At 49.1% G+C, this 16,645-nt stretch overlaps 1 protein-coding gene across 1 annotated transcript in view; it reads right to left on the bottom strand.

The window, feature by feature from the left end:
- Positions 1 to 16,645, bottom strand: part of HECW2 (HECT, C2 and WW domain containing E3 ubiquitin protein ligase 2) — a 182,944-nt gene that overhangs the window by 103,267 nt on the left and 63,032 nt on the right. Inside the window, 5 exon segments of the mRNA XM_015566100.1 lie at positions 1,146 to 2,513; positions 2,941 to 3,041; positions 7,204 to 7,346; positions 9,688 to 9,857; positions 15,138 to 15,204. Of these exon segments, the coding sequence (XP_015421586.1) occupies positions 1,146 to 2,513; positions 2,941 to 3,041; positions 7,204 to 7,346; positions 9,688 to 9,857; positions 15,138 to 15,204 (1,849 nt within the window).

Genomic DNA, 16,645 nt, shown 5'->3' on the forward strand with positions numbered 1-16,645 from the left:
CCACCCCAACCCCTATCCTGGTCATGCACTAATGCTTTAGGGTCACCAGGGTCACCTTCCACACATATGGCCACAAGGTAATGAAGGAAACAAAACAACAGAAGGAGGAGGAAGAAAAGGAGGGGCATACTTTAACTAGGAAAATAAATTACAGCCCGGACGGTGTGGCTCCGTGGTTGTGTCGGCCCATGAACTGAGAGGTCACAGTTCGATTCCCTGTCAGGGCACATGCCCAAGTTGTGGGCTTGATCCCCAGTAGGGGCGTGCAGGAGGCAGCCCATTGATGATTGTTTCTCGTCAATGTTTCTCTTTCTCCTTCTCCCTTCCTCTTTCTCTCAAATCAATAAAAATATATTTTAAAAAATGAATTTCAGAATAAGAAAACCCTTCCCAGTTCTGAGTCTGTGCTATGGAGGCCGATGAAATTGTCCTTTGATTTGCTGGCGCACCTATAATGGAACATTTTTTAAGGAATCATCCTATTGAGCCACATTCGTTGACACACAATACAATTTTTATGTGTGCATTTGCACCCCAAGACACTCAAGAGACACGGCAAAGACGTTACACCTGATGCCAGGCCCACACTCCTTTCTCCCTTGAAAATCTCACAGGAGCAGGTGAACCTTCGGGTCCCTGAAAACCCCTGCGGGTCACACTGACCTTGAAGCTGCTGGCCTGCGTGGTTTTGTATCTACAAACTCCGGCCCTACCAGAGATGCATTGTGACGCTTGGTTTTGCTCTTATGCTGCCCAGACAAGGGCCTTGTTGCTGCGCATGTGTGTGCCTGTGCAGTTCACACCTACGCACCTGCCCTCAGGCATCTAGGTCTGTCCTGTGTGGACGGGGCGCCCTCAGCACCCGCCCCCATGGGCCATCCTCCTGGGGAGAGCAGGTCCCCATAACGTATTCCTGATGCGGAGCCTCAAGATCCATCATCTAAATCTCAAGACTTTTTTGACAGGCCTCTTATCTCAGCATAAAAGGTCCACTGAAAAATATTAACGCTAACCACTGAGGCCCGGGGTGAAGCATTCAGGCCACAGTCAGCCTGCAGCATAACTTGCATTCAGGGACAAAACCATCAGACGCCTCTTTGGGCAGGCTGCTTGGGCCAAGCGCCACGCTGTCCCCCACCTCCTACCTCCAGTGGCGCCCTCCTCCTGGGCGGCGGCCCCTTCACCAGCCGCCTGGGCATCGCCGGCATCGCCCTCCTCCTGGGGCTGGCTCTCCACAGCGGCCGCCGCTCCCTCGAGGCTGCCCCTCCGCTGCCAGACCTCCCCGCCCTCGTCCTGGTGGGGGAAGGTGGCCGCCTCTGCCCCGGGCCCCTCCTCCTCGGCGCTGGGCATGTGCACCGCCGGCAGGGACCCAGGGGCACACGTGGCCTCCTGAGCCCCCCGGGCAGGGCTGCTGCTGGGGGCCTCCCCCGCACAGGCCCTGTCCTCCTCCTCCTCCTGGGAAGAGAAGGCCGGGGTCTCGGGGAACCGGGCACTCTCGAGAGAGGAGCAGCGCGTCTCCACCGAGGACAGCTGCGTGGTGACGCTCTCGTTGCAGGAGCTGTCCGCACCGTCCAGGTCGCTCTCGCCCTCGGGCCTGGTGCTGGCCTCGCTCACGCTCTCGGTCCGGGCGGGGTCGCTGGGTTCCGTCTCGGAGGACACCTGGGAGGGCTCCGAGCCCTGGTCAAGGGACTCGGTCTCACTGGTGGCCCTCCGGCTCCCTCCCGACGTGTCCGGGGTGCCCGTGTCTGCCCCACTCGTGGGCGGGTCCACCTCTTGGGAGCCACAGGGCTCAGTGCCGTCCTGGTCCTGGTCCTGGTCGGCACCGGCTGGAGACTCCGGACCCTCTTCGCTGTCCCCCGGGGCGGGGCCTGCTGGGGAGGAGTCCTCGGCCAGCTCCTCGGGGAGACCCTCCGGCTTCCCCTCTAAGGAAGCGGCATCGTGCGTGGGGGCGTCCTCGGTCTCCAGTGGGGCGTCTTCCTGCTTTGTCTGAGAGGACAGGCTCCCGTCGTCAGTCCTCGACGGCCCGCTGAACATGATCAGGCCCCCCTCGTCCTCTAGGGACGACGGGGAGCCCAGGCCGGGCTGCAGCTCGTGGTCCTCCTCGTCGGAGTCGATGTGGAGCATGGCACTGAGCCTCGTGTCGGTGGGGAAGCTGCTCCTCAGCTTCGGAGAGGCCCCCCTGGGCCGCTCGGCGCAGGGCGCGGGGCCCGGCCTGGCAGGGCCGTGGTGTTCCACGGCATCCAGGTAATCGTTGAGTGAGTCCTGGGGTCCGCGGGGCGGCGAGTTCCTTGAGGACATGGAGGTCAGATCCTCCCCGTCCATGTCCAGGGTGGAGCTAGTCCTGCAGGAGTGCTTGGGAGTCCCCTCGGCACTCTCCTCGGACATGGGCCCGTTGGAGCAGGCCGGGCCATCGGGGTGGGTCCCAGCCATCTCCTCCTCGTCCGAAGGGCTGCCCAGGTCTCCGTTCACAGACCCGACCCCGAGCATCGTGCCCACGGCTTCCGGGGAGGCATCTGAGGGAGAAAGCAGCGTTCGTCAAAACCAAGCCCTCTCGCAAATTAACTTTTCATGTCCTATCCCTTCGTCAACCATCAGCTCAAAGGATGCAGTCCTCCCCCTGAGCCCTCTTCCCAGCATCGCCGACTCGCTAAGACTCACGCCTCACCAGGAACGGGCCTGTTGCCGGTCACTCTGACGCATGAGGTGCACACGTTCACTACTGCGCACAGGCGCCCGCCCGCACCCACATGTAGGCGTATGCACCTGAGAGACGTTTCTGATAAGCAGGCTCTTCGGCGCTGCGTGACCTTCTCCAGGTCATCACTGGGTCGCCGTTTTTGTTTTCAGAACAGGACACCCATTTGATGCTATGCACATGCAAACTGACAACGAAGACGCAACGCGTTTTCCCACAGGGACGGACTTATCCCGGCATCTCACCTTCATGCAGGGAGGACGTCACCTCCACTTTAAACTGGAGGTACCCGCTCACGTGGTCGGCGGGCAGCCTTCTGCCGAGGTTGTAGCTCAGCATCTGGTCGCTGCAGAGGAGAAAGGGTTTTCGTCCTACACTGGCGCCAGCCTTCATCTTCTTCCCACAACCCCCCACCCCACCCCGAATCCCATGTACTTCTCTTAACACTTACAGACTCATCCTATATAATGAAGAGCTAATTAGACCGAACAGCAGAACGACCATCTAGACGACCTTCCAGATGAGGCAGCTGGGGCTGCGAGGGCCGAGCCCATTGCACAAATTTCGTGCATCAGGCCTAGCAAGAAAATAAAAGGCTCGAAGGCACGTTTGAGTCCAGTGCAATACTATTCACTCGAACAAGTGAATACTTAGATAAAAGGAAATCTGGTCAGCCCAACTGGCATGGCCCAGTGGTTGAGCACTGACCTATGAACCAGGAGGTCATGGTTGATTCCCGGTCAGGGCACATGTCCGATTGTGTGCTCGATCCCCACTGTGGGGCGTGCAGGAGGCAGCTGATCAATGATTCTCATCACTGATGTGTCTATCTCTCTCTCCCTGTCCCTTCCTCTCTGAAATCAATAAAAATACATTTTAAAAAAAAGAGGAAATCTTGTCAGAAGGAAAATTATGAGTAAAAGCAGAAAATGCAATACAGCGTGTGTGTGTTTTTAAGTCTACTGATTCGCGCTCTCACTGTGAAGGGTGCCCAGGGAGAGGACACTTTGAGAATCACGGAGGAGCTGTGAAAGGCCTGAAATGAAGGGATTTCTGGGCTCAGGTGCAGGCACAGTGGGCCTGGCTCCTTGGCACTGAGCACGTCAGAAAGCTGGTTCTGGAAGGACCCGCAGGCCAGGGCTCTCACACGCACGCGGTCCTGGGGGGCACCGTGTTCTGAAGAATGGAAGCCGGGGGACAGGAGGTGGCAGCCACGCCCTGATAGCTGCTCCCGCCAAGTGAGGGCCGGGCGCTGACCCTCCCCGTCCACCTGCACAGTACGGGGAGCTGGCCCTCGCCGACGGGGATGGGGCAGCTGGAGAAGCTGGATGCGCCCCTGGGGTACGTCTCGCTGCTGCCCTGGCAGGCGTGCCGAGGGGACCGCATGTGGGCAGGCCCAGGTTCTGCCCCACCTCGGCTCCTGGCTCAGGCTCCCAGCCTCCTCTGGGATGGAACTGACTTTTCAATTCCCTGTCTATTTATCAACGTCAACTGCAATTACATCATTTCTTGGTATGCAAGCCACTTTCACTCCGCGTCTGACCTACATTTAATAAGGAAAGTAACCACGGCCGGTCCCCGATCACTCCATCTCCGCTCTCACACTGCCCTCTGCTGGCAGCTGCAGGAGGACACACGGCGCCTCTCCCCGCTGGCAGCGCAGCGCAGAGCCCCAGCAGGCCTTTTAGGGTTCATCTGCATCACTGTCTGCGCTCCTGGCCTCCTCAGCACAGTGCTAAGGGGCTGCTATCTGTGTAAGGGAGCACCTGCGAATTAACTGGCAATCCCAGCCCAGCTCCCCTGAAGTTCTCCGGCTCCATAGCAAGAATCTCATAAAACAATACTATACCTTTACCTTTCTCTTTTTCTTCCCTAGAAACGTGGCCAGGATTTTTCTTGTCTGGACTGGTGCTTCTAAACTGCTTTCTTTCCCCAAACTGAGTCTCCCTGTGTGTCACTCACACTCCCTGGGGGCTCTGCCTGCTTCTGCTCTTTACTCCTCCCAGCATGCTCTGGGGGAGGCCCTGTTGGCTAGAGGCGACGGCACAGGGAGGAGAAGCGACCTGCCCCCGGCCAGACACGAGGGAGGAACAGAGCCAGGGTCAGAACAGGGATTCACCTAACACGGAAGCCCGGCGCTGCTCTCACCACGTCCCAGCTGACTCATCCTGCCTCTGGCGGGGACACATTGCTGTGAACGGTGTATGAGACACTAGCATGCGCTCTAATTATAGGGAACAAGTGCCCAGGAGCTCTCACTACCTGCCCGGAGCGTTCCTCACCGATGGCATCGCAGCAATGACGCGGCCTGGACGTGACGCGCCTGGACAGAGGCAGGCCCGCCCTCCCTGAAAACGGCCGGCTTCACGCAAAGGCCCCCAAAGCAGGTGAATCGCGAGGAGCCCCAGCTCACCCTGCACCGCCCCTGTGCGCCCCCACTGTGTCCGACCGTCTCGGCCTCCCACACAGGGTAATGGAGACCCGGCATTTTTCAACAAGTCGCGATTACTGGATGGGAAGCAACCATCCGATCAGAAACATGTATTTCGAAGCTAACATCTGGCCTATAATCTGTGGTCCATGCCATTCTTCCTTAATGAAGCCAATCCCTGGGCCTCCGCATCAGGCAATGCTCTCACTGTTCGTGTACAGAAATATTTCGTAATTCTGCTCTGCTGTCCATTCATGCTGGGCCTCCTGCTGGCACACGTGGACTCCATGATCTTCCAAAGACTAAATGAGCCCAACTGTGTGGCTCAGTGACTGAGCGTCGACCTGTGAACCAGGAGGTCATGGTTTGATTCCCAGTCAGGGCACATGCCCAGGTTGCGGGCTCGAGCCGCTGAAATCAATCAAAAAAAAAAAAAAGAAGAAGACTAAATGAAAAGCCGGCAAGCCAACAAGTTTCACACACTGACAAGTTTTTATCTTTCCTTGATCGTTCTGACTGACATATGTCAGCGAACACTTCTGCCATAAGTAGAGTCTCATTTGTTAATTACACCTTTTATTATGTAAATTATATAATTATATAAATTAAATGGTAGCTACATTTCCCATAGTTATTCTCACGCTTTATAATCGCTCACTTTCTATAAACCCTAAAAATAATTTTAAACACTTCCCAAAGTACATTATCTCCACTAGCAGCAATCAATGTTATCCTTAAAAATAACAAATTTTTTAAAAAAAATAGCGCATCTCCCAGCTTGTATCTGATAAACTAGCTGCTAGAATTTCAGTGTGATTTATACTTCCTGTGGGCTGGCTCAACCCCAAACTCCATCTCCTCTGAGGGCCAGAGAACTAGAATCCATTGCAATCTCTTAGTTTCTGATTTCTACGGCGTCTTAGAGATGACCTGGCCTAAACGCCTTATTCGTCAGAAGAGAAAGACAACGCCCAGGGAAGCGGTGGTGCCAGCCCCGTGAGTCAGCTGCAGGGGGACACGGTGCCCGCCTCCCTCAGGCCGCTGGACCATCGGAGGCTCCTGCGGTCCTCATGGGGCTGTAGACTGACCCGCACTCAGCTCCCCGCTCCGCCACCTGCCGGTGAGCCTCTCCCTCCTCATCTCTGAAATGGGTATGATCCCATTCCTCACCTCCCAGAGCTGTTGAGCGGATGCCATGAGCTAATGCGTGTCACCTGCTCAACTCCTGCCACAGAGCAAGTCTCGGCATCTCTTTTGTTCACTAGTTCTGCTGGGACGAGTTCTGCTGGGACAGCACAACCACTAATGCTGCCAACACTGACATGGCCGCTGTCCCTACTCTTGCTGCTCTTACTCCTCTCACTACTATTACTATTCTTACTGCTATTACTACTCTTACTACTATTAACTCCTCTTACTACTATAACTCCTCTTACTACTGCTGCGGCTACTGCTACGACTACTGCAACCGCCACATGTTCAGCACGTTCTCTTACAATGACCAAGGTCCGAGTGCCGCTTCAGGCGCCAGTGTCACCGCACCTGCTGGTCCTCACCGTGTTCACATCGACAGGCCATTTGTGACAAGGGGTGGAGGCATGTTATGATTTCTTACCTACGTTATTCACACTTACAGAAGGCTCACAGACAGCAAACGGAAGTGACAGCTGCCTGGGTGAATGTATATGTCTAGGAGTCCCACCGTCAACCAGTTCCCCGGATGGGATCAACCCGGACAGGGAGGTGTCAACTCGACACCAGGATCCTGACTTGGGGAGAGGCCTTTAGAGCGAGATTCCAAAAGACTCCACCCAGCTGAGCACAGATGTAGTGCAGAAATGCCCGCGGCAGGCCACCTTGGAAAAGACAGACACCCCCAAATGGTGCATCACTAAATCAAAGTGCTTCGCCCTGCACGTGTTCACGTAGGAGCATTCCCACTTTTAAAAGAGATGTGTTATCACTTCTTATCAGTGAGCAAAGGCCTAGGGCTGGAAAGGAAAGCATCATTTCAGCTGCTTCTGTGCACCCCCCCCCCAAAGGCCCACCCGGAGGCGTTGGGGGGGGTGCTGGTTACCCGATGGCCTGGCGCTCCAGCAGCCGCTGCACGGGGATGGTCAGCTTCCCCAGGAAACGCTTGATGATAGGACGGCTCTTGGCAAATTTGTCTTTAATTTCAATTTCTAAGACATCGGTAAGAAGTGCAAAAAAGGAGTATTTCTGAAAATAAAAACAGATAACAGGCCGATTCAGAAAAAGACAAACAGGAAATTACATCATTAATTATGATAGAAAATGTCATCGCTTTTCAATCTTAATGACGTACAGAGTCCACATTGCTAGAAAGAGCTACAGCTGTTGTCAATCTTTTATTCACTCAGACTCATTAACATGCACAATGATTCAAAACCAACAGCTGCCCAGCTGGAGTGGCTCAGTGGTTGAGTGTCAACCTATGAACCGGGAGGTCACAGTTCGATTCCAGGTCAGGGCACATGCCTGGGTTGCAGGCTTGGTCCCCAGTGGGGGGCGTGCAGGAGGCAGCCGATCGATGATTCTCTCATCATTGATGTTTCTGTCTCTCTATCCCTTTCCCTTCCTCTCTTAAATCAATAAAAATATATTTTAAAAAAAAACAAACCCAACAAGCTAGGGATCTGTATGACAAAGGGAGCCCCTTCCCTTACCACATCCTTTCCTGCTTCAACAGTTTTAGGAGATGTTACCAAATATCAAATTATGCACAATACAATTTTAGTATTCATATATTTATTGTATCTTAATTCTTTGAAATTTAACATGCTGGTATAGGATGGTTTAGAACAGTGATGGCGAACCTTTTGAGCTCGGCATGTCAGCATTTTGGAAAACCCTAACTTAACTCTGGTGCCATGTCACATATAGAAATTTTCTGATTAACAAAGAAAAATCAACCAAAAAAATGAGTTTGCTTGTCACCTCTGACACGCATGTCATAGGCTCGCCATCACTGGTTTAGAATGAACCGATGTATTTGGTTAACAGCAATTTTCATTCCTGATCCCATGTTATGTAGAAGTTGCCCAATATGGGTTCAAATACCCCTACTAAAGTAGAAACATCTACAGAATACCCTGGTTTCCTTGGTCAAGTACACCCCCCTCCTCAGGCTTGCACTGGCCCCGTCCGTAAGAACTTTGTCAATATCAAATGTAAGGAAAATAAAGTGATTGCTAATTATTGCACTCTGTGCCTGCTAGCGCTCGTGTTGAGATAAATTTTATGTTTTCTAGGTTTCTAACGTGTTTAAATTCGGTGGTCCGCCTTTACAAGTTATTTACTATTTTGGAGATAGTAAGTACTTGTTTTTAAAACCAGGAATAAGAAAACATGCTTTTATCTGTTTAAACAGCCTAAGAACTCCTAAGAGCCATATCTTTTCTCCACTTGGTTATAGGTCCCCTGAGTTATCTCCCTCTCCAATGAAATACTTCCACAACATTATCAGAACATGGTTGTCCATAAACAGTTAGGGAATGTTTTAATTATCGGTGTGATTCCTATGCCAACAAAGGTTTACCCAGAAACACTATCTAGTACTGGAAATGTCTTGATCCCAAAGAAACGGCTGTCCTCACTCGAGGAGAAACGGGGTCTCTGTTCGTTCTCGGAGTTTTCTGTAGTTCTAAGGAGAGGCCCTCGCCGGGCCGCCCTGACACGCGGCACAGAGCCGACTGGAAACATAAGGGAGTTGGGAGGGGGCCTAAGGACCCCCAACACAATCTGGCTTCACTCTCTGAATAGCGCATTGAATTTCCCAAGATCAAGAAATCCCAGACACATTCGCCAAAGCCTGCAGGCGGGGAAACTCCTTTAATTTGCACTGAATATATGCTAGAACAAAACACCAACGTTTTAAATAAAAACCATCAATCTCCCTGATTTCTCCTTCTGCCTCAAGGTCCAACATAACTGCTAGACAATGCTGCTGGGCCTATCCTGTCTCCACATGTTGACACTTTGTGCTCATCATTTGTTTGCATTGATTTTGACTTTTTAAAAAATATATTGCAGCCCAGCTAGCGTGGCAGTGAGCGTCGACCCATGAACCAGGAAGTCGCAGTTTGATTCCCAGTCAGGGCACATGTCCGAGCTGTGGACTCGATCCCCAATGTGGGGTCTGCAGGAGGCAGCCGATCAAAGATTCTCTCTCATCACCGATGTTTCTATTTCTCTCTCCCTTGTCCCTTCCTCTCTGAAATCAGTAAGAATATATTTTCAAAAGCTACACACACACACACACACACACACACACACTGCATTAAAGTATTTCTTTTGATTTTTGAGTCTTTTGGCATCCTTTACCGTAAATTGTGCACCAGAGGTGCTTCCCTTGCCTTATCCTAGACCAGCCCCGACTAGAGGGAATATCTCATTCTCACTGGGCCCTCTTTCCAACAGGCCCCCTAGACACCTCCTGCTCACACAGTACACAGCTCAGTGCTGCACAGAGTCCGGAGGAAAGGGCTGGAGTTGGCCACCTCCTCCTCCGTCACGTCTCAGACCCTGGGGACCACCTCACCTCTCGGTGCCAAATGGGGTTGGTGGTGTTGCTGATGATGGTGGACCTCCGCTCCTGCCCGTGGTGGGCACAGGTGGGGAAGCTGCTCTTCTTCCCCGGCCGGATGGACATCTTCAGGTAAGGGTCCGGGTTGAAGAACATCCCTTTCTTTAGCCCGACAGCTCTGAGATCTTTAAAGAAAGAGAAGGAGAGGGGGGAGGAAGGGAAGAGAAGGGCAGAGGAAAAGAGACAGAAGGACAAGCGGCTCAATGACAACTGTTCTTAAATAATCAGGCAGGAAGCGCTACACAGAAACGATCTGGTGAAACGACAGCACAGTTATTCAAACTGCGACCGCGTAGGTAAGTGAGTTCAGGCGGGTCGTGACTCATGCCAGCAGAGAGGCCTCCTAGCAGGCTGCAAAAGTGAGCCCACACTTTACCCGCACCTCACACACCTAGAGTCTAACTGTATGTGGGTTGGCAACAATGTCTTGAGAGAAATCCTCAGTAAACTGTTTATTTAAAAAAACCTAAACACCAATAGGTCCCTTCATGAGAGAAACATGAATCTTCGACACACATATGGGAAATGCACTGACCGATGTTTAACTGGGGCGGACACTGCAGAGCACACATTCAGTTGCACACATTCATCATGTCGCATATCTTCCACAAATGCCATGAATGCTAGGGAAGCAGGGAGACCAGAAATATTTCTGATAGCTGAATGCTACCTACTGGATTAAATAACTGTGAGGTTACTTCCTCAATAGCCTAAAGTCACCTAAAGATTGAACGAATGTCCCATGTCTCATCTTCTGCAGCAGCTGTGATTTCACTATGCGAGCTGCTAAAAGTTCTGGCTAAAGTCTGGTTCGTGAAGAGAATGACACTTTTTTTTTTAAGGCCAGGCTTAGGGATTCACACACGTCAGGAAACGAAGCTGCTTCCCTGGGCCCCCTACACCTTTCTGAGAGTATCTGTGTGACTAGGGTCGGCCTGAGAACCGAGGGATCTTTAAGTGTCTGGAAGAACGGACTGTTTCCAGGTCGCCTCAGGCAGTGATGCTTAGGCTAGGAGGCCCCGCCCACTGGTGCAGATAGAAACCTGCAGGTGGCTGATGAACCTCCAATGACCCTAAATTGTCTCCACGGTCATCCTACTCAATCCCACTTCTGAAACACAAAGTCTTTCTTCGAAGGACAGAACTGGCCGGGGACTGCCCAGAGAACCCTACTCTCTGGGGACTGCTCTCTACTGGAAGCTCATGCCCTCATCTACCAGCAGGAACTTGGGGTCTAGACGTCTGTGCCATGAAAACAGACCGGGAGAGTCTGATGACACACAACTGGCAGTAGAGGGAGGCAGTTTAATATGTTGGCAAAGCCCTCGCCGGTTTGGCCTAGTGACTAGAGAAGGGGTGGGCAAACTTTTTGACTCGAGGGCCACAGTGGATTCTTAAACTGGACCGGAGGCCGGAACAAAAGCATGGATGGAGTGTTTGTGTGAACTAATATAAATTCAAAGTAAACATCATTACATTAAAGGGTACAGTCTTTTTTTTTCAATAGTTTTATTCATTTCAAAGAGGGCCGTAGTTTGCCCACGGCTGGACTAGAGCGTCGGCCTGTGGACCGAAGGGTCCTAGGTTTGATTCCTGGTCAAGGGCACGTACCTGGGTTTCAGGCTCAATCCCCAGGGTGGGGCATGCAAGAGGCAGCCAATGAATGATTCTCTCTCATCATTGATGCTTCTAGCTCTCTCTCCCTCTCCCTTCCTCTCCAAAAAATAATTTAAAAAATATACACAAAAGAAAAACTTATTTTAATATGTTGGCAAAGATTGAAACATTCAACCAACAGGACATGCAGGAAACAGTGAGATCACTGACCTGAAACCGGCGGGAGCGACACTGCTGTCCCCTCGGGAGCCTGACCGCTCCCATCCCTGGCCCTCCCCAGGGTGCCTGCACTTCATTACCCATTTAATAACGTGTCTTTACTGGGCTTACTTTGGCATAAAATAGCCAGCCTTGAGAGAGAAAGTGCAATTTACAGACTTATCTTCTTACCTTTCTTGTTTATGTTCGCCTCAGACCCAGAGACAGAAAAAATGACATTCTTTAGATAGTAAATCGACTTCTTTGCAATAAATGAGGAATAACATGTACAGAAATGGCTGCCACACAGTCTGACAGAGCTAATAAATCTTTTATGCAAAACATTCCTTTGAACACAGAGAATTTCCCCAGAAGATGAAGCCGCTGTGATGAAAGAAGTCACTGTTAACCCTCATACCAGTTTTCCACCGGGGACATTGTACAAAGAAACCTTCATTAAGAAATACAACCGCCGAAACCACTTTGGCTCAGTGGATAGAGCGTCGGCCTGCGGACTGAAAGGTCCCAGGTTCGATTCCGGTCAAGGGCATGTACCTGGGTTGCGGGCACATCCCCAGTAGGAGATGTGCAGGAGGCAGCTGATCGATGTTCCTCTCTCATCGATGTTTCTAACTCTCTATCCCTCTCCCTTCCTCTCTGTAAAAAATCAATAAAATATATTTAAAAAAAAGAAAGAAATACAACCAACTACCAGTTATGTGTGGTCTGATTACCCAGGTTCCTTCACCCGTCACATCTCTGCTCTTTTTTCTCCCTTTTGCCTTTTATATCCCCTATTGCTCATAAACATCTGCATCACCTAATAGACCAATGAAGGACTCAAAGTCACAAAGGTATGACATGGTAGATATCCTGGTTTACAGCTTTATTTGGAGAAGAGGTTTAAGATATTAATCAAAACACAGTTGTTTTGTTTTTGGCATGTTGGTGTTTCTTTATTGTTTTGTTTTGGGTTTTTTTTGTTAATAGAGAGGGAAAAAAGAGAGGAAAGAGAGAGAGAGAGAGAGAGCGAGAAAGAGAAACATCAATTGGTTGTCTCCCACACATGCACTGTCCGGGGATCAAACCCGCAACCTGGGTATGTGCCCTGACTGGGAATCAAACCCACGACCTTTTTGGGTATGCGATGATGCCCCAACCAACTCAGCCAGGGAAAACACAGTTTTTGTTTTCTGCTGTGGAGTTAAATTATTTGTATCCCTACTTATCCGTAGATAATCAAGAGTAGAGCGTTTGCAGGCAGCCACTCCACAGGGCTCAAATGCTCTTGGATATATGTTGTCACTCACTGTCAATATGCTACAACCAGATTAATTTGTTCAGAATTAGAGACTTGTTTTCATATTCTATCGTATTAGCCACTTCTGTCTACCACCTGCACATATCTGACCACATGGTAGGAAATAGGACATAATGTTAGCCAGCCGCCACGTGTATTGAGGTGAGACATTAGAAGAAGTTGTGTTTAAAGAAGAAACATCTGGCTGTACCCCTACTTTTTAGGAAAATGTCCTGGGATTTTCATGTTCTAGATAAGTGGTTCTTAACCTTCTGGCCCTTTAAATACAGTTCCTCATGTTGTGACCCAACCATAAAATTATTTTCGTTACTACTTCATAACTGTAATGTTGCTACTGTTATGAATCATAATGTAAATATCTGATATGCAGGATGGTCTTAGGCGACCCCTGTGAAAGGGTCGTTCGACCGCCAAAGGGGTCTCGACCCACAGGTTGAGAACCACTGTTCTAGATGCTCATTCTCCAGTAGTGAGTTAATTAGCACCCCTCTGCAGTCAAAATCAATATGTGTGTATCGTTTTTAAAATATTTTTATTGATTTCAGAAAGGAAGGGAGAAGGAGAGATAGAAACATCAATGATTAGAGAGAATCGATCAGCTGCCTTCTGCGCGCCCCCTGCTGGAGATCGAGCCTGAAACCCGGGCATGTGTCCTTGACCAGGAATCGAACTGTGACCTCCTGATTCATAGGTCGACGCTCAACCACTGAGCCACGCCACCTGGGCTGTGCGTATCCTATTCAGAATGATATTGATCACTTGGAAGCACAGGGCAATGCTTCTACAATAAGAAAACCACGGTGTGGTCAACCTAAATGTCCTGAGCCACACAGGCCGGCTCGTGCTCCCCACCGATAAGGAAAGGACTTGTGCACCTGCAGCCCCTGGGGACTGTGAGGTCTAAGGTACAGTCGCCACCTGCCATGTTCTCAAGAGACAGACAGATGAAGGGACAGGAGAGTGTCACAGGCAGTGGTGCGCCTACGTGCCCTGCTGAAAACCTAGGCATGTGTCAACGCTGAGGGTTCCAACCAAAACATACACACTGGCCACATCTGAGCCATCAGTCATCACTTCACCACCGCCGAGACCCGCCAGGAAACAAAGCCAAGCAAGCTTTCCCAGGAAGTGCCTTCTCTGCTAGGACAGACAGGTCCCCGCAGGCCATGGCAGCCATCAGCGACTTCGGTGCGCCCTTCAGCGACTTCCATGCGCCCTTCAGTCAGATGCGACAAGGGTGCACCACTGCCACATCTGTTTTCACGATCGGCCTGCTGACTCTCACTTGTGAGAACACATATTTTCATGCAAATTTTTTTTGCAGCTAAGAAAGTAAACTGAATTTAAATTTGAGAAGCACAACACAGGTGGAAAATGAAAACAAAGCATCTGAAGTGACAGACGTGTCAGACTTCATTTCGGATGTATTGTAGCACAGTCATCGACTTTGAAAGTCCATTTCAAATACTGACTGTCTTAGTAAATTCTTGACTTTATGACTGCCCATTAACTTTTTAAAAATCAAAGGCTTTCAAACTTTTTGAGTCCCCTACATATGAAGTAACATGTGACCATGAAACCCACATACACATACAGAGGTGTTTTTATTTTCTTGTGTGAATGTTTTTCAGTTTGTGTAAACTGATGTTCTATGAAAAAAATATTTCCCTTTGGTGGTAAACTGATTTTTTTTTCTACGCTTTTTTAAATTGCTAGTTTCAATGAAATAAACCTTGTAAACCACAAATGAATTCCCACTCACAACCAGGTCTTTCGTTTTATGATACACAAACAAGCAATTAAAATATTGCAGCAACCAGAAAAAAACAAAACAAATTGTTTTGCCCACTTTCTATTTTTATGTGTATTTCTCCACAGACATTGGGGTTCCCCCAGCTTCCCCCCGCCTCGTTTCCACATCTCCCTTTCTCTAGATGAGGTAAGCACAAATCATCTTCAATAACCAACGCCCTCATGTGTGGTTAACACATGACATTACAGATTTTTTTTTTAAGTAACTATACACAGTTACAGTCTTTTTCCCACCAGAAAACTCATTAGAAGAAATAACTTCTGAGTTTATATCAATGATCTATTTTTATCCTGGTAAAAGATATACTTGAATTTCAGAAGTATGACCCCCCTCCCCAGATCAATAACTAACTAGTCCACCTATAACATATGAGAATCTGTGGAAGAAGGGACTATTGATGCCCTTAAAATCGCACACTTTCAAGCTGGACGTCGCGCCAATGAAAGGCAGCCTTACCGGACAGCGTGAAGCTGACGAGCTTCCGGGAATGCGGGCTTCCAGAAGCACCTCCTTCCGCCCCCATCTGCAGACAAAAAACACGCGTGTGAAGCTTCACAGGGTCTGAGGCTGCTCAGCCGTCCTGGGGAATCACGTATGTTTGCCAATGTGATGATGTTCATACCAAACATGCATGCAGTACATGCCTTCTCATAAGCTGCAAAGCTTGGAATTGAGACACAAATGCAGGTTCTCAGAGATGAGAGAAAGATCACACCTAACTTCATCTTTACCCGAAATGAGACTGGTAGCAGCTTCTAAATTCGCTGGGACATGAATAAACTTACTTTCTGTCCTTTTAGTTCTTTGCTAAGAAGATAGTTGATAGATAGTAAATGTACTTATATTGCTATTACTATATGAAAACATTCCTTACGTTAAAAAAAAAATCAAACATCAAATTCCTTCAGACTTTTTAGAAAACCCTAGAATAAACGAAACACGTGATTTATACCAGACTCATCCGTACATATGTAGAATGATGCTCTCTCGCCAAACATTTTTGAGTGGCCACGTGGATGTCCCATCCCTTCGGGGGCTCCTACATGACTGAGCTGCAGGTAGATGGCACATGCTGTTATGATTAGTGGTGATAGGCATTCTCAATGCTACTGTACTAATCACTGTGCTGTAAAGCTTTTCCTAAAAGCTTTCGAGTAAATTATCTCATTGAAACCAATCATTTATAGACCACATAGCAGATTTAGCCTTTCCCTCAATTTATGTGCAATTAGTGCTCAAGTTCTGGCATACTAGGAAACAAAATTTCATAGTTTTCTAAAAAAAAAAAAAAAAAAAAAAAAAAAAAAGCCTTTTTTTCCTTTTTACCTGTAAGAGACAGGCTGAAGGCAGAATATATGTTGAATGGTTGGAAAAGTGAAACCACATTAGTTTATATTACACCCTTCCATCTTTTATCTTTGGAACACTCCCCAGACTCCTTTAAAAATCTTATGCCATCAACAAATAAAACTTTCACTCATCCAAGAAAAGCCGGAAAACATCTAAAATTTGCCCTTAGATTCTCAACCTGTTGGTCACAAACAATGAAAATACATCCTGCATATCAGATATTTACATGATGATTCATAACAGTAGCAAAATTACAGTTATCAAGTAGCAATGAAAATAATTTTATGGTTGGGGGTCACCACAACATGAGGAACTGTATTAAAGGGTCATGGCATTGGGAAGGTTGAGAACCACTGGAAATGAATTCCATGCAATTCTGAAATATCAATTTCTACTTCCTTCTCCACTTCCTGTAACGTAGTCAAAACTATTTTGTGTGACACTTAGCTGCTTCCTGATTGTGTCATTTGCAGTATCCTTGGGTCCCATCCAGGTATCTTTTTACATTCTGCTCATCAAACCAACTCCCTGATGACCCTGGGCTGGCTCTCGGTGAGTACGTATGCTTTATTACACTGTGCGCCACCTCTCCGACTCATCACCCCCAGGTTGAC

This window comes from Myotis davidii, unplaced genomic scaffold (genome assembly GCF_000327345.1).
Source record: "Myotis davidii unplaced genomic scaffold, ASM32734v1 scaffold221, whole genome shotgun sequence".
Lineage (NCBI taxonomy): Eukaryota > Metazoa > Chordata > Mammalia > Chiroptera > Vespertilionidae > Myotis > Myotis davidii.